Source organism: Aphis gossypii, unplaced genomic scaffold (genome assembly GCF_020184175.1).
Source record: "Aphis gossypii isolate Hap1 unplaced genomic scaffold, ASM2018417v2 Contig00007, whole genome shotgun sequence".
Lineage (NCBI taxonomy): Eukaryota > Metazoa > Arthropoda > Insecta > Hemiptera > Aphididae > Aphis > Aphis gossypii.
The window spans coordinates 316606-340644 of record NW_026082986.1 but is presented as its reverse complement, the minus strand read 5'-3'; the positions used below and the strand labels follow the sequence as shown (position 1 = coordinate 340644).

The 24039-nt window shown below is 24.4% G+C and overlaps 1 protein-coding gene across 1 annotated transcript; it reads left to right on the top strand.

The window, feature by feature from the left end:
• Nucleotides 1-10778: 10778 nt before the first annotated feature.
• LOC126552979 (uncharacterized) lies at nucleotides 10779-24039 on the top strand. The gene is made up of 3 exons (XM_050208186.1): nucleotides 10779-10943; nucleotides 21762-22020; nucleotides 23815-24039. The coding sequence occupies exons 2-3, from the start codon at nucleotides 21768-21770 to the stop codon at nucleotides 23895-23897; spliced, it is 336 nt and encodes a 111-aa protein (XP_050064143.1). The 5' UTR covers nucleotides 10779-10943; nucleotides 21762-21767; the 3' UTR covers nucleotides 23898-24039.

The following is a 24039-nucleotide window of genomic DNA, read 5'->3' as shown; positions in this document are numbered from 1 at the left end:
AAATATTTTACTTGAAAATTGCTTTTCTATTCCATATATTTAAATTATACTAACACTTAAAAAAAAGATTTCTAAATGTTAAATATTAAGAATTTCAAAACTGTTAATAATATTAATTTTAAAAGGTTATAAAGTCATTTTAGTAAGTACTATTTTATTTTAATGTTAATTTCATGACGAATTAAAGTACCTATATAATATTCAGAATTAATATTATCGCGTAAATCATCGGTTATTTAATTTATTCAATTTTAGCAAATGATAAGAAGTTTTGACACAAAAAAAAAGTATTATATTGATGTACTTACCAAGTTATATTGATTATAGGTTATTAAACACCATTTAATGGGTTTCATCATCACCAGACAAGTTATTTGGAAATATATTCCCCTGCATTACTGTGCATATTAGTACCTCGGGATCGCTATCGTGCTTAAATGACATGGAAGGTTGTTGAGTATATTTGTCATTGTATCCGTTTCGATACTGATCAGCCGAAGTAACTATAAACGACTGTAATGGTTCTTCCGAGCTTGTCTATAATCGTCAATCGAATTTCAAATTTCAATAAAAAAAATAACATACGAGTACCTATGATAAAATAGTGTGCTTACAAATATTGGTTTTAGAATATTATACACTTCTGAACGGATTTCATTCATCCCCTCGTCGTATTCAGTCAAGTAAACGTAGCATTCATTCTCCTGCTGCCTAACCGAAGTAACTATAGTAGACCCTATTGATTTTTTTGTGCTCGACTAGTTAAAAAATAATACAAAACAATTATTATTATAACACGTGAATGTGACTTAACATATATTTTTTAAGTATTCATACACGTTATACAATTATTTTTATTAAATAGGAATAATACGTACAGCTATGTTTTTTTCATCATTGCTGCTCTGAAACGAGTTTGTCAACGAATGATGTTTGTTAACGGTAAAGCAATTCGTTAAGTTTACTCCATTGTTTGTACAATTTTCACTGAGGTCATCATATTTACAAGTAATAACATTTATCTTATTATTACCAGCGGTAAGCTATAAATCATGTTTATAATATTTTCTGATTAATTTATGTAAATAAATAATATGATATCATACCTATACTAAGTTTATTACATGCATTCTCATATTTGATATCAAATTAATAAAATATAATTGTAACTTTGTATATTAACTTGTACAATTATTGAAAACTAAAATTTTTCTTAAAAGATAACATATTTAGTAATTTTTTTTTAAATCACACACAACAAAATTGTTATTTTAGAAATTGTAGCTATGTTATGCACCTTTGGACGTGTGTTAATAATTTTCTCATCGTTGTCTTTGATCCAGTCATGGTTATAACCGTTATCCTCCTGATTAACTGGAGTAATTACAGTCGATCCTATTGATTTGTCGGAGCACTCTAAGCTAGTCTAATCAAACATACAATTTAAATAATTATAATAATTATAATAACAAAGCTAAAATGTAGACACATTATACTCGTAATATTTTAAATATTTATACATATACATTTATTGTTATTAAAAAAGATTAATACGTACAGTGTTCATTTCATAATCGCTGCACTGAAACAAATCTATATATTTAGTGGTGCCAAAGTTATCTGTTTTTTGAACTTCATCATCCGAATAATATTCATTAGGATTACAATTATTATAAGCAGTAAACTAAAAATTACGTTTAGAATATTTTCTGATTAGCTAACATATTATATAATTATAACATAGGTATAATAGATACTTAAAAAAAAATGATATATTATCATAAAATAGTATTCAATTTGTAGTTTTTCAATATATTTATACATACTTCTGAACGGATATCATTAATTTCCTTGTTATCATGAGTAAAGTAGTATTCACTATCTTGTTGGCTAACTGAAGTAATTACAGTCGATCTTATTGATTCGTCTGAAAACTCTGAATTAGTCTAATCAAATTAAAAAATAAAATAATTTTAAAAACACTGGAATGTGGTCACGCATAATATTTTAAATATTCGCCGAACTACATTTATTCTTATTTAATAAAAATAATACATACAGTGTTTATTTCATTATTGCTGCACTGAAATAAATCGGTATGTTTGGCGGTGTTAGAGCTATTTATCATTCTTACTTCTTCATCATCCACATCATATTCGCTTAGATCACAATTAACACAATTACAGGTAATACAATTAGTCGTATTACTACCAATTTTTAACTATAAATCACGTTTAAAATATTTTTTGATTAGTTTACGTATAAAATTTATTATAATTGATAATTTCAACAAATATTTAACACATAATAAAATTGTATAGAATTTGTAGCTTTTCAATATAATATATACCTTTGAAGGGTTCTTATCCATTTGTTCGCTGTTTTGAGTCCAGTAATAGCTGTATTCATTATCCTGCAGGTTAACCGAAGTAATTACAGTCGATCTTATTGATTTGTTCAAGTCGGTCTAATAAAATTTAAAATTTAAATAAAAATAATAAAATATATTTATGGATTAAATGTATATTATGCCGTTCAATACTATAATAGATAGTGGTGTAGAATTTAGTTTAACCTCTAAACTGAACAGTTTTAAAAAATAAAAATAAAAACGATTCGAAACTATAATCATAATTCATAAACTATCATACATGTTTCTCATGATACTTAACTTACTTCACGTACATTGAAGTCTTTTAACTGTGTATGACGCATGTTTGCAGTGATTTGTTTCGAATTGACCAAATTTAAAACATTAAACAATTATTGACAATGAGTTCCCTTGATTATTAATTAATTAAGGCGATAACGTATGCCAAACGTATTTTCTGTAGAATATAATGTAATTACTATAACAATAATATTAATGATGACTGATGAACATAATAAACTGTATTTTGATATTATCAAGGTTGATTTTCAGTTTACTTGTAGAAGTAGCAATGAAACAAATTATAACTGTTGAGAATTTCGAATTTTCCAAGTTAACTGAACTATTGTTAATCGCTGTACAATATAATAACGAATTGAAAAAGTCGACGTGTACCTGTATACCAATGTTATATTTCTTCGACTTGATTTCATAACCAATTTCAAGTTCAAATGTTAACTAAATTTAATAAAATATTGGATAAATAGCTATGTCGTGAAAAGTGTTAGGTTAAGTTTTTATAAACTAATAAAATAAATGTATAATTTATTAATAGTTTAAATCTATTATAAATATTTTTGAATGCATTGTGCAGATATAAAATAGTGATTTTTTTTAGTTTAGAAAATAACAATATAGGTAGGTATGTGTCTAATGCAAAAATATTGAAGTCCCTATGATTAATATAATATTTTGAATTACAACAAAAAGGTATGATTTTTATTTTTTATTTTTTAATTAAATATCTTACCTATTAAATTTAGTTTTAAATATTTTTTGTTTACTATAAGAAAAACTATTGAAGGATCTTGTATTAAATTTTCAACCTTTTTGATAGATGTACATAAAAAATTGTTATCAACATTTATAGAAACAATCTTAAAAAATTTGAAAATTTAAAAATGCTAATAGCCTGTGATTCAAGTCTTTGTAATAATGAAATATTACGAGTAATATAGTATCGTCAGTATCACGAATAAAGAAAATATTTATTATTTAATAATATAATCTGTTAAATAACAGGCGTTATTTCATAGTATATTACCAGCTATTATGAAGTAAGTAAATTGTAAATAGGTACCAACGTACCGTAAAACAGTGTTAATAAGTTTGTGGTATAAGTACCTACACTTTAAAGTTAATCTTAATGTATTTTGAAAATTCATACTTTATAGTTTAGACTTTAGAGTAAATAAATAAATAATAACACATGTAAAGATGACAATCTTCAAGTACCTAGGTGGCTAGGAATAATATTTTTTTAAGTTACAAAGGTATTATAAAGTTTGAATATCTATATTGTCAAAATTTAAATTTCTAACATAATAAATATAGGTAGTCATTATATTTCTAATTTATCATAATTTCATAACAAATGTATGTGGCTTATTAACGCTAAACAGCTAATTTTTAATTTTTATTTTCAATAAAAATAATTTATGAGTCAAGTTATCAAATACAAAATTGGTGTTAAAATTAAAAGCATTTGTGAATTTTATCTTTACTAGGTATGTTATGTATTTGTACTTACATATATTTTTTGAGATTTTAAAGAATTTTCTGAAAATTACAATTTCAGTTGTTACTATTTTTTTTTTTTAAATTGCGATGATATTTTTTTTAACTTTAGTAAGAAAACTTAAAAGAAATGTTTTATTAAATGTTCAAGCTTCTTTATTATTCAATGTCACGTGGAAGATAACAATTAAAATGTTGTCTATCTCTGATACGATGTAGTATAGTCATACATAGATTAATACCAAACGGGGGAATATGAGTGAATTTTGATGTTAATAATATTAGACAAGACACTTAGTTATACCGAGTGCAATATAACTATGAGGTACCGACCTATATTGAAATAAAATTGTTATGTGATTTGTTTACTTTTCCGGTGACCTGGTAGCAACTCATGGAGCAGGCGATAAAATGAGACTGTTTCGTTACACGAATATTAGTGGCGGCTCGTAAATAGGGGCGATTGGGTGATAGCCCCCCTTCTAAAATTATCATTTATTACTTTATTAATAAGTTTAATATCAAATTTAAAATTTTTATTGTAGTATAATATTGTCAAAAATTTAAAAATAAAAGTTGTGTTTCCTATATTTACACTAATAAATATTATGAAAACATTATCAGAAAATAAAATAAATCATTCAACACTGTAGCGTCTGTAGCTTCTAAGAATCGATTACCCATAACAATTTTCCGGGACTAATTTTCCGAGCAGCTAATGTGATGCTTGGGCGATGTTGAAAGTCGCTCGTCATAATTATGATCGGAATACAATAATTAAGAAAGGGAACACAATAATAATACTGACGCCGGGGCGATGATTTTAATCGCCCGATATGTGCACGGATTCCGAACTTGCGTGTGTTTATTATTTACTTTGAGCGGTTGTAACATAATAGCTAAATAATATATATAATAATTTATATGTATTAAATAGATTTAATTAACTAACTATCATTAATATTATTTGTGTTCGATACTTTTCATAAATAAGCAATTTTATATCGCCCTCCCACTTTCAAAGCACACGAGCCGCCACTGACGAATATGTAGCAGATTGAAAGATTTTATTATTACAATAATTATAAATTATAATAATTATTATTATTATTATTATTTTAACACAATGAATATTCAGGATAAAAACATTCACGTTATGCAAAGTACCTAATATTAAAAAGATTTTATATAAATGGCTATTTTTAAATTTGATTTAAAACTTTTAGTTCTGTATTGATAATCACATGTTTAAGTCCTATTTTAATAAGGATATGCTAATTTTAATAATTTTTAATACACTTATTAAATTTAGTTTTAATCAATATGTCAAATATTTATATTAATAAAAATAACACAAAAAGATCTGAAATGTTTTAAAAATTGTATTATGTCAAGATGTTAGTATAAAATTTCGTCGAAAATTTAGGGTTATTTTTTAATTACAAAAAAACAAAATTGATTTTGAAAACTAGTTTTCTTACTTCCATATACTCCAGCTATATTCATTTTACTACCAGAAATCACCCTAAAAGTAGAATGTTTAAGCATTTTTTTTTTTACTGCTTTTTAATAGTGATCTCGATTACAAAAAAAAAAAAAAAAGCGTTTTTTGTAAAACAATTGTTTTATTCACTAATACGCTCATAATCAACAGAATCTATAAGACTGTTGTATTACAATTGAGACATTAAAATAAAAAAAAATTTAAAAACAGATAAAAAAAAAATTCTTAAAGTAAATTAATAGTTTAATCTAAAATTTTAATAAGCGATTAAAAATAATGCTTTTTCGCGCATCCCTGCTCCGTTGGCGGTCATTTGAGTACGTATCACCCGCGCATAATATGTCTTTGTCTAACACTTGCTTGAATCTGTGTACCTACATGATTCTTATTTCATACTATAGTTACTTCAATTTACATTGAAGCAAATTTGAATGAATTTGCTGAGAATATAAATTGTGTTCAAGTTTTTTTCTTTATAGTTTTATTTTATTTAACCTAAGTAAGTACTCGAATAATAAATTTTTTTTAAATTTAAATTTATCGTAATAAAAATAAATGATAAAAAAACTTTATTGTGTTTAAACGTATATTTTCCTCTACCAATTTTGAAGCGGTGTTTAGCTAGTTTAATATGTGCCACGTGGCTTATTTTATTTGTAAACCATACAAGTTAAAATTCAATTTTTGTTACTTTCGAAGTGATCCAAAATACTGCTCGTATTCGTATTTCTTATTAAAATTATTAACTCGGTAATGTGAAATACTACAACGATTATTGGGCATATAAGATATGGATTGAAACTATACTAAAACATAAATGACTTTTTAAAAACTAATTTGTTTTAAACTTTTACAAAAAATGAGTACATTTTTAACAATTTTTACGAAATTAAAATGGTTCTTGAGCAAAATGTAAGTCTTTAAATCATATAAATTACAGTGACTTTCTCGATAACGAAGTACACTCGACACTTCATGAACAGCAGAGTGATTACTTATTTTCGCCATTTTTTATATTTTAATTTACAAATAAATTATTATTTGTGATATTTTAACTTGTTTAAGAACATTTATATGTTATTAAGTAAAATTCATTTGTTGACTTAATTGTTATTTTTCTTAAATACATCTCAACAATTATTTTTGAATTTTCTTTTACAAACATAAATTTAACAGTAGATAGGAGAAAAATACTCAAAATAAAAATAACATTTATATCAAGTTAGTCATTAAATTGTAAAATTTATTTTGCAAATTTAAATTTAGATGGACCGACACTGTCTCATTTTCTCTTATGTCACTTCATTATTGAGGATAATGTTATATTACCTACCTGGAAAACCAGAACTGTTTAAAAAATAATGTCTGAAGCCAACATGTACATATTATATTCTGCCGATTTTCAGATAATTAATTTTAGAATTAGCCTTATTATATGTAAATTATATTAATACATTTTTTGACTTGCAAAAATAAATTTTAAAATAATATACATCATATATATAAAATTCTGTGTATATTAATGTGAGAGATTGTGATGTGTACATTAATATGATGTTTAACATTTGAATATATTTATTAATTTATTTATCTTATATCAAATGCAGTTATGAAAAAAAAAATTATGATTACTTTAGATTATTAAAATTGATTAACCCAGTCATTTATAGGAATAATAAAATTATTATTACCATCGAAAACGTTTATCTTATTTTAGAGTTTATATTGATAAATAATAATTATAATCATGAATGGTTTTCAGCGCACTGTTTATTTCCTCTCTTTGACCTACGCGCAACATGGAAAATTTGTGTTTAGTACAATAATTCTCTTGTTGCTAGTTTTTGTAGGTATTAAAGTGTATTGACCTGTTATTAAACTTAACGTTAAGAACATAATCTGTTTAAAATTTAAAGCGAGATATGAGCATTTTTAAATTGTAACATATCACATATTCATAATTCATATAACTACATAAAAAATATAAATATCGTAAAAAGTCAACACAGGGATATTTTTAATGATTTAAAGTTTTGTAATAATAGATCAATTTACTTTAATACTGAGCTAACAACAAATACAGTTGGTGGTTCTTCTGAACACAAATTTTCAATGTTACACTTAGACGAGAGATCAGGGTATATTGTAAGGCGCTATTGAGCATTGTTTGCGATATTGAGAAAATTTTTTGTGCTGTTGGAAATACATTTTTATGTTGTTGTTAATATTATAACGATAATATTACGGGTGAGGAGGTTGGTGATATGGCTCGAAAATTATATTTTCCAAATACCAAAAACCACCAATGTCATAATTTTGTGAGAATTATGTATTTTAGTGAAGTGATTTTCAAGTTTTAAATATTACATGTTAAATTATTTTAACAATTATATGTATTATTTTAAAGATTATTTTTCGGAAGTCGATTATCTTATCGAATATCGATACTTGCTTACACCGAAAATAGACATAGTTTTCATGTACTTGTAAGTTGTATGATTTAGTATTATGTATATTGTATAATACACTATTTATTATTTATATGCATTATAAATATAACATTATAATAGGTAGCGGGCCTTGGTTTCTTTCGATTAAATTCCAGTAATTCCACCGATAATTATTTTACAAATCGTTGGCTTTTTACTTATGGTTACCTATATTGTAATTTGTATTCATTTTATTCATTTCATTCCATTTGAAGTACAATATTAGTTTGAAAGTGTACCTACCTAATATCTAGCGTAGTGTTTATATTATTCAAATATACAGGTACATTTTGTACCTACCTATATAGTATACTTACATGTGTATACTATACATGTAAAATGTATGTACAGTTTTTGTGAGACGGTCCAATTGGATTTTTATCATTTACCAACCTATTTGACTTTTATATTTTGCATATTTTATGGTAAACTGCAATAATAGTACATTTTTTGATCGAAATATATTCATTTTTGCAACGTTTATTAGTTATATAAATTGTTATATAATTATATTTTATTTTTATTTTTTTTTTATATATAGAAATATACTAACCCACTCATTAGGTACATTTTTTATAAGAATATTCTCTAATTTTGTTTAGTTATTACTAAATTAATTTATATTTATTATTTACATTTAAATTATAATTAAATTATTTACAAAGCTATGTTAAAAAACATTGTACCTGTATGTACCTATATGTTTAATATTTATTTAATATACATCTTTAGAATGTTGTAAGAAATTTAGCATAATATATAGTTAGGTAAAAAAAATATGTCATATCATTTCAACGATTTAAAAGGCGATTATAATTTTATATTCAATTTAATTTAAATACGATAAATACAAAAAAGTTTAAAAAGCACTGCGTTTTTGACCTTGAACATACTGATACATTGTATAACTAATTTTAACCTTAAATCGGGGAAAAATGTGTGTCATTATAGATAATCAAATTTAGTTTTAACTTAAACAATTAAAATTAAAGTAGTCAAAAAATAATATTGGTGGAGTTAACATTTATTTTTACAGCTTAGAATTTAGTATCAGTGGAATTTACAAGTTTTTCATTGGTAAAAAATTATTATATTATATAATATAATATAATTATAAAAATTACAGGAGTAATAATATTATATAACAGTATGTTTTGCAATTTGAACATAAGTCGTCAGTGAATATACTGTTTATCCATTGGCCATAATATTATATTATTAAAAAATGTAATTTAGCCGAGTAATTATATCTAAATATCAATGCAATGTCCCATATTTACTTCTCTAATGTACACTATTCAAAATTACAACAAATTTATATATTTTTAAATTTTTTTTTATGATCTTTAATAGAGTATTATAATAATGGTAATAAAACGATTACATACCGACAATCCAAATCCAAATAATTTCAGTCGAGTACTGGTGTAACAATAAGAGCTAAAGTGTCTGACTGAATGCCACTAACCGCACCGTGAATATGAAACATGTTTCGAAGGTTCAAGTTCACTCCACACCACCTAGCGATAAACCGTATTTATATGAACATTGTGTAGTGTGTTTGGAAGATTTAAAAATGGTACAACGTTTATTAGAAATCAGCAGCTCTTATTGTAGTTATTATTCTGTCTGTATTCAATTATACTATTTGATTATTCGACATGACGCAATGGTGAAAGGTCAAAGTTTAGGTCGTCGTTGATCGTCGGTAGGTCATAGGTATAGGTATAACAATACTGGTTTGTATTCTAACAAATACAATATTATGCGCGATTACTTAGATTTTAGAATGGTTTTATTTTTAAATCGTATTTAGTATAGCCCTCGATGACGTGACAGTGGCCATTGGGAATTGAGATGGTTTTACTTGTACATAGAATTTATTTTTAAAGTTCTAGATTTTTTTGTAATCTAACTATGTAAATTATTTGTTTTCGATAAATGGTTATCCAGTATAATAGAATATATGTACTTAAATATACCAATAACCGGTTAAGAAATATTACTTTTAGTGGAAAAAATTGACGAAAACGATGTTTTCGAGTTACATTCCTTTTGACTAATATACAAATAGAACTGACAATTAATCATTGCGTATGTATAATATATAGTCTATTCACTTTTCAGCCTCAACCACTACATAAAATCCTATAAAAACTAAATCCTTTGACAAGTATTAAATTAAATTCAAAAACATTAAGTAAAAACAGTTGTACACATTATACTGAATTAATAATATGTATTAGGAGCTTAAAATAATATTAAACAATAATAAATTATTATATTTTTATATTAAATAGTGATGTGTAAGTTTTTATTTTTATGACCATAAGGTAATCAACCTTTAAGAGCTGCTTTTTAATATTCTGATTAGTAGGTTGGCACTTGCTTCAAATCATTATGACGTATTAATTTAAATAAATAGATAAAACATATTGTACTATTACTAATCAGGTAACATATGTTTCATAGAAACAAAGAATAACAGTAAATTCAATGTATACATTATAAATTTTTATTGATTATGTAGCGCAAGCGTTCCGATAAATGTATTTACTTTATAATGATGTGTGTGTGTGTGTGTGTGTATATGTAACCATTATTTTTCATTTTTGTGTTCAGCATCACGGTTTAGAGAAAAACAATGTATACATTTTCTTCTTTGATGGTATTTAATGATAGAAAATCAGTTATAGATTAGAATATACATCAATTGCAGGTCGTATAAAATTGGTGGCAGTAAACGTATACATTTTCGTCTTAATAAGTGTATTTAAGCAAGGTATGTACAATAATCATTATTATATAAGTAAGCATTGCAATGATATCATTTAATATACGAAAATTTGATGAATAATCTTTACTTGTCAAGGATAACTCATAATTTATGTAACAATTTTCCATCAGAACTTATAATAATTATACTGAAAAAGTTATGACAAATTTACCAAACGATATTATTTGATTTCATTATTTTGTTATTGTTTATTAAATCATATTTTATTAATACGAATATTATTTTTTCAAAATTTATAATATTAATTATTATAGATCGAATAACGAAGAATTATATTCTTGTTACACATAATATTTTTTAGTATTTCTTTATTTTATTATAACTAGTTAATTTAAAAACGAATAACCATATAAATTTGAAATTTTCACCAGTATAATACTAATATAATATATAATTTTATATTATTATTTTCTAATATACATAGTGTAATTTTAAAAATATTTCTGCTTATATCTGTTATTTAGGTATATAGTTGAAATTTATTTTCATTTATTATTTTTATTTTTGGCTGTAGCCTAACCATATGAATGTATTGATTTTATAAATAAATTATAATACTACGAAGTGTGTTTTTTTGTGTATGTGTATACAATAAGTAGTCAAAATAATGCATTGATTTTCAACTTTGATGGTGGTTTTGGATAGAAAATTATGTTTAAATTATACATTAAAGAGTTTAAAATAAAAAATGTATTCACAATAATTTGTTTTGAAATCATCAGGGGGGGGGGGGAGAAAGCATGGTAAAATGGGAACGCTCTGCTGTACAGTAGGTATCGACTGGACCTCAAATATTGAGTAAGTCACTTTAATGTGTGTGTTAAATCTAAAATTATTTAATTGTAAATAATAGTTATTTTACACGTGAATATTTGATTTCGTAAAAATTTAAACTTAAGATATAACGCTCAAGTTCTCTTAAAATGATTGTAAACCAATCGTATGGTATATTTTATATTAAATTTTCAACTCTTAGTTATTTTTACAAATTTTTTTATATATTTTTAACTACACAATTTTTTTTTTACAAATATTCATGATTTTGACAAATTTTGTCAATATTTTAACTTTAATAGATAACAATAAAAAAAAACACACACACGTCATTGTAAAATCAGTACATTCATTACTAAGTTCAAAATCTAAAATTGTACCTATGTATCACAATAAAAATTACTTTAATTTACTTAGGAGGAACTTTGTATAAAAATTCAAGTATTTTGACTCTGTCAAAAATATTTTATCGACATTTATAAAAAAAAAATAAGTTAACAAATATTTAGAATAAGTTTTGATTAAATTTTTTATGCGCACGCTTGAAGTTTAAATTTGGTGACATTGGATATTTAAAGAATGAATAATAATAATTTATAAATAATCATAAATTAATTGAATTAATGATCTTTAGACCACAATATTTTATAATATACCATCTTTTTTTATGTCACCAAAGTCAAATGTGTGTTAACAATACATTGGACTTTATTCTATTAAATATTAATCAAACAAAATTTAAATATTTAAATTGTACCTATTTTATCATCGTGACTGTATAATTTTAAATACATTAGAGAATTATCTTATCTATAACGGTTATAATTGTTTTGTTATAATTTCAAAACATTATTCGTAGGAATTTGTATAACTTATATAACTTATATGACGTATTATGTGATAGGTATATCTAATTCTAATATATTCTATGTATACCATTCGATTACCTATTCTATTTTATAAATATATGATTATAATATAATCTATGCACAATAAAGGTTTTAATTAATTATTTTAAAATATTATCTACCCATTTAGTATTTAAAGGATGACTATTTTTTCTATTTTATGGTATTTATTACAAAAAATTGTTATTAAATTTATATCGGGACAACTTATTAAATGTCACAGACGCTTATGCCGTGACAATGGTACAGGTTTTGAAATACGCGGTACTTTGCCATATACTACAGAATGTTTGGCCTTCCTTTTTTTGTATATCCCTTTAATTTTTAAAAATCTAAATATCTCAAACTAAGAAACCTAACCTAAATATTTGAATTTTGAATTTTTACCTCTCATTAGTACAAATCAGATCCAATTTATCTAAAACCACACGTGTAAATTGTAGAATTTTATTGACTATCGTGCTTAGTGTATACATATACAAAAAACCTACATCACTTTAACATTAATACCTACATTTATAGCTCCGTTCAAAACTTAAAATATTATTATTAGTTTTATTTAAATTTTTTGATTTCTTCAAAATATTTATTCGTTATCTAATTATGAATTTCTTACGAAAATCAATAGTTTAAAAATTAAAATATCTCCAATTAATAGTAATCCTCGATAGTGCAGTAGGCAGCACGCATAAGTCTCCTAATATTTGTGGTTACGAGTTCGGTCCTCATCATTCATCCTTAACGCGAACATTTTTGCAGTATTTTTTTTATTAATTTATATAACTTATTATATTTATGGAAGGTTTTCCATGATAGTTAACTAAAAACTGTATGCAATAACAAAATTTAAATTTAATAATAATCATGCATCATTATAATATGTTTGAAATTTCTTAATTCGTATAAAAACAATTTATGAACGATCATCAATCACATTTTAAAGCTTAATTCCTTGGAATTAGTAATAACTATATTATTATATTATTATATTATTTTTTTAGCTTAATATAACTATATTATATAAATAAATAAAAAAAAATACTGCAAAAATGTTTTGCCTCGATAAGGATGAGAGATTAAGATGAGGATCGAACTCGTGACCTTAAAATTAGGAGACTTAAGCGCTGACTACTGCACTAATTGATAGGAGATATTTTAATTTCTTAAATTAATGATTTTCACCACCAGTGTCGTCATGATGATTATTATTACTATTCGAATGGATCGTATAAGCTACACCCAAAATCGATATTATGTTAACAGGGGCCTATGATACAGGTCGTCTCCATCGATTCACGGCGGTCGGAAAACTGGTTTTATGACACTGGCAAGGCGGCACGAAAAGCAATAGTTTAAAAAACTAAAATAGGTACCTCTTATTAAATAAATTCCTCTGTGACGCAGTGTTCAGTGCTTAAGTCTCTTAATCTTAAGGGCACGAGTTCGATCCTCATTCTAATCTCTCATCCTTATCGGGGCAAAAAATGTTTGCAGTGTTTTTTTTATTTATTTATATAATATATAATCTAAAACTATTATTACTATATGTTAGATTACAGAATGACAATGGAAAGTAAAAGATTTAATTGAATATTACTCACTATCTTTCACTATTTTTCGAAGTAATTCCATGATAAAGAAAAATTAAATTTTCAGATAGGTATTTATTTTTGATTTATTTTTACTTGGGGTAGCATTCGTGAATTATTTTATTAATTCAGTAATTAAGTAATTTTCTAATAAAAAAACTCTATAACTGCATATTATGAATATTTTATAATAAATCAATATTTGAATACTAACTTTTTAAATGTTGAGTAGTAGTGGTATGCTAATTACTAAGTTTATTTATCATAGTTTATAATATATATTTTAATATTGCTATTAGAGTACCTAATTTATTTTACTGTTAATATTACGGTAGTCGGTGTATTTCAGTAGGTTGATTCAATTCCGAAAACACTACATTAATATTTAATGTTCAATTTTAAAATATATATCCACATTATTTTACTATTATCGTTGAAATACGATTGCGCCCACCTTACCATTTTACAACCAAAAAACGTAACACAATAATTGTGTTATAGTTATTATCAAGATGGAGCAAGTTTATTACCTTTTTACCTGAAAAAAAACCCACCACGATTACGTTCTATGAAATATAATATAACTATATATGATATATAGGTATAAAATTCTAACAATTTTTTTTATTTTTAAACTTTTAATAATGACTCATTCGTAATGGCAACGTGAACCGTACACGCAAAGTATGTAGGGAGAAAGAAAAATCCATTTTAAATGAATATGATCGTTTCATTAACAACGAAATTAGTTTAATTGATTATTTGAAAACATTAGGTTGTAAATATATTTTAATTAAATTATATATTGAAAACGTGTGCTGTTTTGAACCATCGACCTTTCAAATTTAACTTTTTATAATAGAATGAGAGCGATATTGAAGGGTGTACAATGGGCGGTCATGAACGGTAAGTGTGCGGTTATTATGATCGCTACAATTTTAAAATACAGAATTTAAAAATATTGTTTGACTTGGTTAACTGAAAGTTGAAGCTTAAAGTTTGAGTTAACCTTTGTATTAATATATAATAAATATTATTACAGACGAATTTAGTTAACTGAAATTTTAACTTAAACTTTGAGTTAACTAAGTCCGACTGTATTTTCATTTTTCAAATAGTATATTGAAAAATTGTTTAAAGGGCAATATACTTATATTATAGTTTCGGGCGCAATCGTGTTGCATTTTTCGCATATAAAACGGTAGGGCGGACGCAATCGTATTACACCCTATTATATAGTTGTTATTAACTTATATGTCAATACAACCATACCATGAACCAATGTGAATAGATTCATTGAATAAATAGATAAAATATTAAAATGGACTTACATAATATTTTGAAAATTTAATTGGGAATACTAAAATTTACAATAAAATTCGTAAAGATAGAATAATTTTGTTAACATATTTTTCATATTTTTTAGTTCTATGTAATAATATGAACTAATTTAATGAGATCTTGTAATACATTTTCAAGAATTTTGACTCTGCGAAAAAGAATTGTTGTCATTTGGATAAAAAACATTAATTTTTCAATGTCTACAAATTGTATAGACATTGAAAAGCTTTATTTAATAAAGTTCCGTTACGCCAGCACTCGAAAAGAGTTAAAATATTTAAAAAAAATTATACTATTTGTAATTTAAACATTAAGTGAGAATTTCAAGAATTTACTTTGTTATTCGTTTTTGAATAAAAACAAAAGACGAACGTAATTTATGAAGAAATATCATACAGCCGGAAGACAATTTTTTTTTTTTTGGCGAAAAATAGTTTTCTTAATGATTTTTGCATACTTGGAATTCTATAAAGCAAAGGTATTTTTAGCTAATAATTTCAATACAATTATAGCGAATTATATTTTGGGAAAAACACAATTTCCAACCTTGAGTAACTACTCTCCTAGTAAGTTATTGTAGACTATATTTGTGACTCGCTATTTATATCGATAAAATTATGATCAGTCATTACATTAATTATTTCGAAAATAAGAAATTATCAATGTTCAAATATATTCTTTGACTCATCAATTGACAATTGCATAAACTTTTTATCATTAAAGACAAGTTTAAAATAAATATATAATGGCTATAGTCTATAATAAATATAATATTAGTTTAAATTATATTACTATTATACTATTTATTAAAATTTGATGATCATATAATATAAAACCATTTGCTGTATACCTATGTATAATAGATATGAGTACCGAAATAATTTATAATTATTAAAGGTAATTAATACCTACAAGAAATTCTATTAGGATCCAGCATCCGTATATGTTCCGTTGTCTCACACAATTATTAATATAAATACACTAAATATTATAGAATATATTTATTAAACTTAATAAAAATACTTGTGCTGTATAATTTATAATCCTTACAAGAATATTTAGGTAGATTATTAGTAATTAGTATTATTATTTTGAAAATATTAAAACATTTAAATAAAAGTAGGTAGTTATATTTTATATTCTGAGAGAAGCTATGCACGATAAATAGTCGATAAAATGCTACGATTTTCACATGTATGTACAATAACTTGTAGTTTCAGATAAATTGGATCTGATTTGTACTGATGGAAGGTAAAATTAAAAATTCCTAGTATCTAAGTTAGGTGACTTAGTTCGAGATATTTCGATTTTTAAAAATTATCAAAAAATAAAAAAAAGAGATAGGCCAGACGCAGACGTCTCGTATATACGGAAAAGTACCGTATTTCAAAGTCAGTCTCGTTATCGCGACATAATAGCTTCTGGGGCGCTAATATTGTCCCAATCAAAATATTATAACATTTTTTTGTAAATACCATAAAAAGTAAAAATAGCTTCATCCTATGAACAGATATGTAGTTAATATCTTAAAATAAAGCAAAATCTTTATTGTGTATACATTCATGATCGTATATTCATAAAATAGCATAGGTAATCGAATGGTACCTATACATAGAACATTAGATGTAACATATAAATCACGTTAAGGTTTAAGTTTCCATGAATAATATTTTGAAATTATAACAAAATAATTATAATCGTTACAGATTCGATAATTCTCTAATTATGTATTTAAAATTATTCAGTCATACTGATAAAATAGGTACAATTTAAAAATAAAGCCGTTTACTAAGGTAGGTATTTAAATATTTAAAATTTTGTTTGATTAATATTTAGTAGAATAAAGTCCAATGTATTGTTAACACACATTTGACTTTGGTGACATAAAAAAAGATGGTATATTATAAAATATTGTGGTCTAAAGATCATTAATTCAATTAATTTATGATTATTTATAAATTATAATTATTCATTCTTTAAATATCCAATGTCACCAAATTTAAACTTCAAGCGTGTATAAAAAAATGTAATCGATATTATGTGAAACTTATTCCAAATATTTCAGTGAAAGTTATTTATAAAAAAACCATTTTACATTATCAAATGTTAGTTTTAAGAGTAGAAAGGTAAGCTAATGGATTAGATCAATTTTTCGATTATCATAAATTATAAAAATTTATATTTACAATATTTTTTTATAAGCATTTAAATTTAAAATTTTGAGGAAACTTGTAATATCTTGAAAATGATTTTATAATTAGAAGTACATTTTTTCATAATTAATTTTTTATATATAAGGTTTGAAAGTTTAATAGGTACGAGGATTTTTTAAGGTTTTTCAGCTTATATAGAAAATATTTCTACCAGAAAATCAAACTACGATATGGCATTTGACTTATTTGAGTGTTTGAAGTTATGTTTACAATTAACAATTCTATTATATTTTTGAAATATTGTTGTAATTAAATTTATAAATAACCATAGATACTTATATTTTCAGTAAATTATTAAATGATTATTTTCTATAAATATAAAGTTATCAATATTATATAAGTATATTAGTTTTGAAAATTTAATATTAAATTATTTATAATTTATAAATAGTTCATACTAAAACCATACAATTTAAATAATGTATAAATATAATTATTAGGTATTTATAGACATTGTATTATAAAATTTGGAATAAATTACGTGTCATACGGTTTTTATATAATTCTATACTTTTAGATTATACTAACTTTTACATGTTTAAAAATTTTCCTATGCGCAATAATATTAATAATTTATTTTTAGATAATATCTATATTTATACTATGAATAATTTCTGTCATAAGTCTTTGTTGATTCCTACAAGGAAGTTATCGATGATAAATTTACTATTAGAAGATCTTAATTAATTTTTTCTAGAATTCTTAATAAACTTCAATCGAGATCTTTAATCTATGGACATAAGAAAGTTTCCGTTACTTGTTTTGGAAATCCTAGTGTGCTATTAGGTATCTAAATTACAATTATTATAAATTAGTAGGTAAAACATTATTCGTACTCCTAAACAAAGGGTATGTAATATATATTTTTACGTAGATCTGGTAAAAAAAAATATACATGTAATATTTTCTAACAAATATATTTGTTATTAACATGAATAGGTATATAAAGAGGTACCTGCAATACACCATACCCGCATGTGCTGTCTCCGTTTCACAAACGTACAACACAGTAAAAACAGGGAAAAAGAACTAATATATAGTGCTGTAGTACAAGTTAAACAACTCAATTTTTTCATTATAATAAAAAGAAAAACATTATAGCCGTGCAAAATCGTTTTTAACTTTTTAGTATCACTAATCCTTATTGTTTCATCTATAAATTTTGTATTTTTCAAACGTGAATAACTTTTTTTTTGTAGTTCCAATATAAAAAAAATAAAAAGATGTTTCACGGTTTAAAATTAACTCTTTCTAGTGCGAAATGCTGGTAATTTAACTTGGATTACAACCCTAATCCTAGTGATCATTATTCACGTGATACGGTTTTTCTGGGTTGTACGTTTGTAAAACGGAAACAACATATACGGGTGTGACAATAAATTAGGATGGGCGCATGTAATAACTCCGCCACAAGTACCTTTTCTTACTGTAAACTCCACCAGAAAAAAAACAGGTAAAATTGGGTTCATGTAAACTCCGCTATTGTAATATAACTAATATAAATAATGTAATACAATTTGTAAATATTCTAAGTCATGTCTTGTCTCCATTATACTATTATAATATACTACCTGTAATACCTGTGCATCCTGTAATACTGTCATTTTTTTTTTTTTTTTTTATTTCGAATTTTGAAACTTGCGGAGTTTACGTCATAATATACCCAATACAGGTAAGAAAACAACTGACTGAATTTACATTAGACCATTTATTATCTTTTTATCTTGACCGGTATTCTGGCGGAGTTTACAATGACCCATTAGGATTTAAATATTAATATTTAATACGTCCGTGGTTGTTATATATGAAGGCAGGAAAAAAAGTGTCGAGGAAAAAAAGTCCCGGAAAAAAAGTCTCTGGGGAAAAAAGTTATATTTTTATAAAAATAAATCCATGTCGTTGAATCGTAGTCAATAATATTATAAAAAGTTAAAACATAACAAAAATTATAAAAAAACCTATAGGTATATGAATTATTATAGCTATAAATTAATATTTTTAGCTGGGTATATGCTTATAAAAAATCTTTTAATAAATATAAAACAGATACAAAAATTTAATTTTTTAAAGTGTTGATGACTAATTATTGTCATAATAATACAAAATAAAAACAAAAATAATTACGTAATTATAAAAAAACCTATGGGTGTATACATTATTAGCGCTGTAACTTAATGTTTTGATCTATTTAGCTTTAAAAAAACCTTCAAATGCAATTTTAATGTTGCCTTTATTGGACATTAACATTTCTATTTCCACATTATGAATAATTAAAATTACATAAACTATTTAAAATGACTGTCTTGACGTACGTAAGACAAGCTACGACTGTACTACTGCACTATATTATACATATAGTCACTGTGTAATACAATTAATAGTTATAAGATAATATTTTATTACCTGCCGATGCCATAGGTAAAAATCAAAAATTATTGGGTTTAATATATTTATAAATATATAATACCTACTGAACTTTATTATTTTATTTACGGGTTTCTACACCAAACTAACGTATATAAGATATTATATTATGTGAATAGTAGATTTCATAATTTTATAAACGTATTTTTCAAACAAAACTAACATTTTATACAGAGTGATTGTATAAGTTTAATAAGTATTAGAGTTTTACAAAGACATTTTTTCCCTATATATACCTATTTATATCTAGTTAAAAAATATTAATTTACAGCTATAAAAATTCATATACCTATAGGTTTTTTTATAATTTATTTGTTATGTTTTAATAATATTATTGACTATGATTCAACGATACGTTTTTTTTTTATTATAAAAATATAACTTTTTTCCCCAGAGACTTTTTTTCCGGGACTTTTTTTTTCCGAGACTTTTTTTTCGTTTCCCATTATATTTAGGATAACCATGGCTTAAGATAGACCATGACGATAACCCATAAAAATTAGATTTCTATTTTATAAAACGAGATCAACGACATCTAATGGATAAAAATTTACAATAATAATGACATACACACATTGGTTAGCTGCCAACTACCGTTTTTTAGTTGGAAGAGCGTATAGTAGCGTTTAAACCTCATAATTTTGGTCAGCTGTGCGAAGTAGGGAAAGAAGAAACACTTGATAATTTACACCACCACCACCCCGCCAAGCCACTCGTTACCTGTCTTATTCCTTATTGGTCAACGATAATCATCTATACATAGTAATACTGTTTAGTTTAAGCGGCCGTACCATATCGGCTACACTGTAACGGCTGACTAATAATTCGAACTGCTTCCATAATATGCCGCCGCCTGTCCATTCTGTTTGATCAGATATCGAACTCGAACGTCTCCGAACAGTTGTTTGTTGACATAATTTTGTCTAGTGCGGTTTCGCGGAAAATTTAGTTTATGATTTACGGTTGATTCGGTTGTGCATTATTATTGTGATATCTCTTTTATTAATATATTCAGTATACTTTCGAGCCTTGGTTAGTACAGTATTTTAAATAATATATGTATATGTTTATTTAATTTGTTTAAAACGCAGATAGTAGTTAAATTATTTTTAGTAAATCAAAAACATATTTGACAAAATTAGAGAATATTACTTTTTATAAAACGTCATATTACTTTAAAGTTAATTAAAAAATATATATATTTCATATTATTGTGAAATAAACTCATAATTGTTACTTTTCAACAGATTTTCTACTAACCAAATAGTCGTAAACATTATGATTTTTTAAGAAAAAATGGTCAGATATTAGCAATATTAAAAATTGATATTTTGGTGAATGAATGGAGACATTTGTTTAATAAATAACAAATATAATATATTACCAAAAATAATAATTCCTATAGTTTTATAATATCTAGGGAGAAAAAATGCGTGTTCGTTGAAATTTTATTTTGTATCTTTAATCAATTTTATATAAAATCTTGATATTCTTAATACATTTTAACTTATGTTATATTATTTTTACTTACATGTTTACTTATATTTTGTTTAGAATAATATGGATCCTTCATGGTTGGCTAATTTTAACAATATTGTTGTTGAAAATACTGCAAGCAAGTCGTCATTGATGGTGGCAAATTTTAAATTGCTTAAAGTAGTGGACAAAAATAAAAAAGAAATTAAAAGATTAAAAAGGTCATTAAAGCATAAAGATGAACAAATTTTGGCTCTTAGAAATTATATTTCAGAGATGAAAAAAGAAAATCCTTTAACTAACGACGCCAACGCCACAGGCATATTAGATTCATTCGGTAAATATAAAAATTTGATTACCTACTAATCGGTCTAAAAAATGTATAATAATATTATTTTAGAATTAATTATTTTAATTATAATAATATGTTTGTAATAAATTAAACATATTTCAAATTGCATAAAATTAACTAAATGTACATGAATACAACAAAATATTCGCAATTAAAATACCTATAAAACTCTTTATTAATACCGTGGAGTCCTATCTAAGTGAAGAAAACAAACTTTTGACTTTATATCTGTTATAATATTGTAGTTGATGTTCTTGGTTTCTATACTCAAAATTTATTGTTATTGGTCTACTATTATTAACCGATCAAGGAATTAAAATAATATTATTTAAATTATTGTGTATAAAATGAACACATAAAATGTATGAACAACATGCCAGTACCTGTACTTATATATATATATATCAAAACATTTTTTTTTTTAGTAGAGTCGTATTATAGTATCAAAATAAAATATATAATTAGAAATGTTGATTAAAAATATTGTGAACCACTGCAGATATAATAACAGACCCTAAGTTTCGAACCGTTTAATAATATAGTGTAAGGATTACGCCCGATTTTTTCTTTTACAAAAACTTCACATTCCTGGTACATAATTATCCAAGTAAAAACATTTTAATGACAATCTTTCTGGGCGTAACGATGTGTTATTCTGATTCGAAAGACGCCACCTATATAATAGTAATAAACTAATAACCCTTCGTAATATATATAATATTATTTATAAATACAACACAGGTAGATTTGTCAAAAACTGGATTTGCGTAGGTAATATTTCCGTTTTTAATAATAATTAATTGTCTTATTGTTTTTCCCGGTTAGTGAAATGTCACTACCGCAATAAAAAAAGTTACATTAAAATGTAATTATAATTTTAGATTCTGAGAAGTGTGATGTATATATATATATAGATTTTAGTATTTTACAATGATATGTGTTTTTTTTATTTTAGTTTTTCATTACCTATTGGAATAGTAAAATGCTTAAACTATTATTAAATTATTTTTCATCTTTGTGAGTAGCTTCTGGTAGAATTGGGTCAAGTTAATTGGGGTCAATTTCATGGTAAAATTTCAGAGTAAATTTCATGTATTTTTATATTAACGAGAAAAATTTGAAAAAAAAAACAGGAATTTTTAAGCTGAATCAATTTTGCATAAAATTAATTTGATTTTTTGTTATAATTCGAAAATAATTATCGTAAAATCTCGATTTTTACGAAGTGTAAGTATATTTTAATTCTCTATAGGTACAATGTATAATTTTTAAAATATTAATTTTTTTTGAGCTATTTTTACTAGCTACTAGCTATTTATAGACAATTGAAATCTTCAATCTTCAAAATATGTAGATTTATGTTGCGAATGTTGCGGTATTATTTATTTATACTATGGATTTATTCTCATTATTTTATGGTCTTAATAGTAAGGTATTATTAACTAAAAAGTTAATAATAATAATGTAATATGGAAAAATATGTATTATTAAATAAATAAATATATATAATGTATTATAAACACTAATAAATTAAGAAAAAAAAATAAAAAATACATATTTTTAAGCAATATCGGAACTTAGGATTATGTGCATTTTACGGCTTACTTCTAATTAATAAGAAAAGGTGGACTGAAAAGTTCATAGCACGCAATCTCCAATATCATTTTCTATAGTCCTATAAATACATATAATTTTAAAGAGTTCCAATTTAATATTATAATAGTTGTGGTATTGTGAATTATTTTTTTTAAAAATATTATTATTTTTAAATATTTTAAGAAAATATGAAAATGGACGAAGAATCTATTGAATCCAATGATCTTACACCAGAAGATGTGGAAAAAAGAAAATATTTTAAGTAAAAAATGGAATTCTGTTGCATTATAAGCATAAGTTATTTCTACGGACAGTAGGTACGCTTTACTATATCAATCGATACCTAGTAAATAATTTATTGTTGAATGAGACATATTATGTAACCATACTTTTTATTTTTATTGTATA

Coding starts and splice junctions, on each gene's coding strand:
- LOC126552979 (XM_050208186.1), top strand. CDS start 21,768: ATGGATCCTTCATGGTTGGCTAATTTTAACAATATTGTTGTTGAAAAT. Junction 22,021..23,814: donor AGGCATATTAGATTCATTCG/GTAAATATAAAA, acceptor AAATATTTTAAG/AAAATATGAAAATGGACGAA.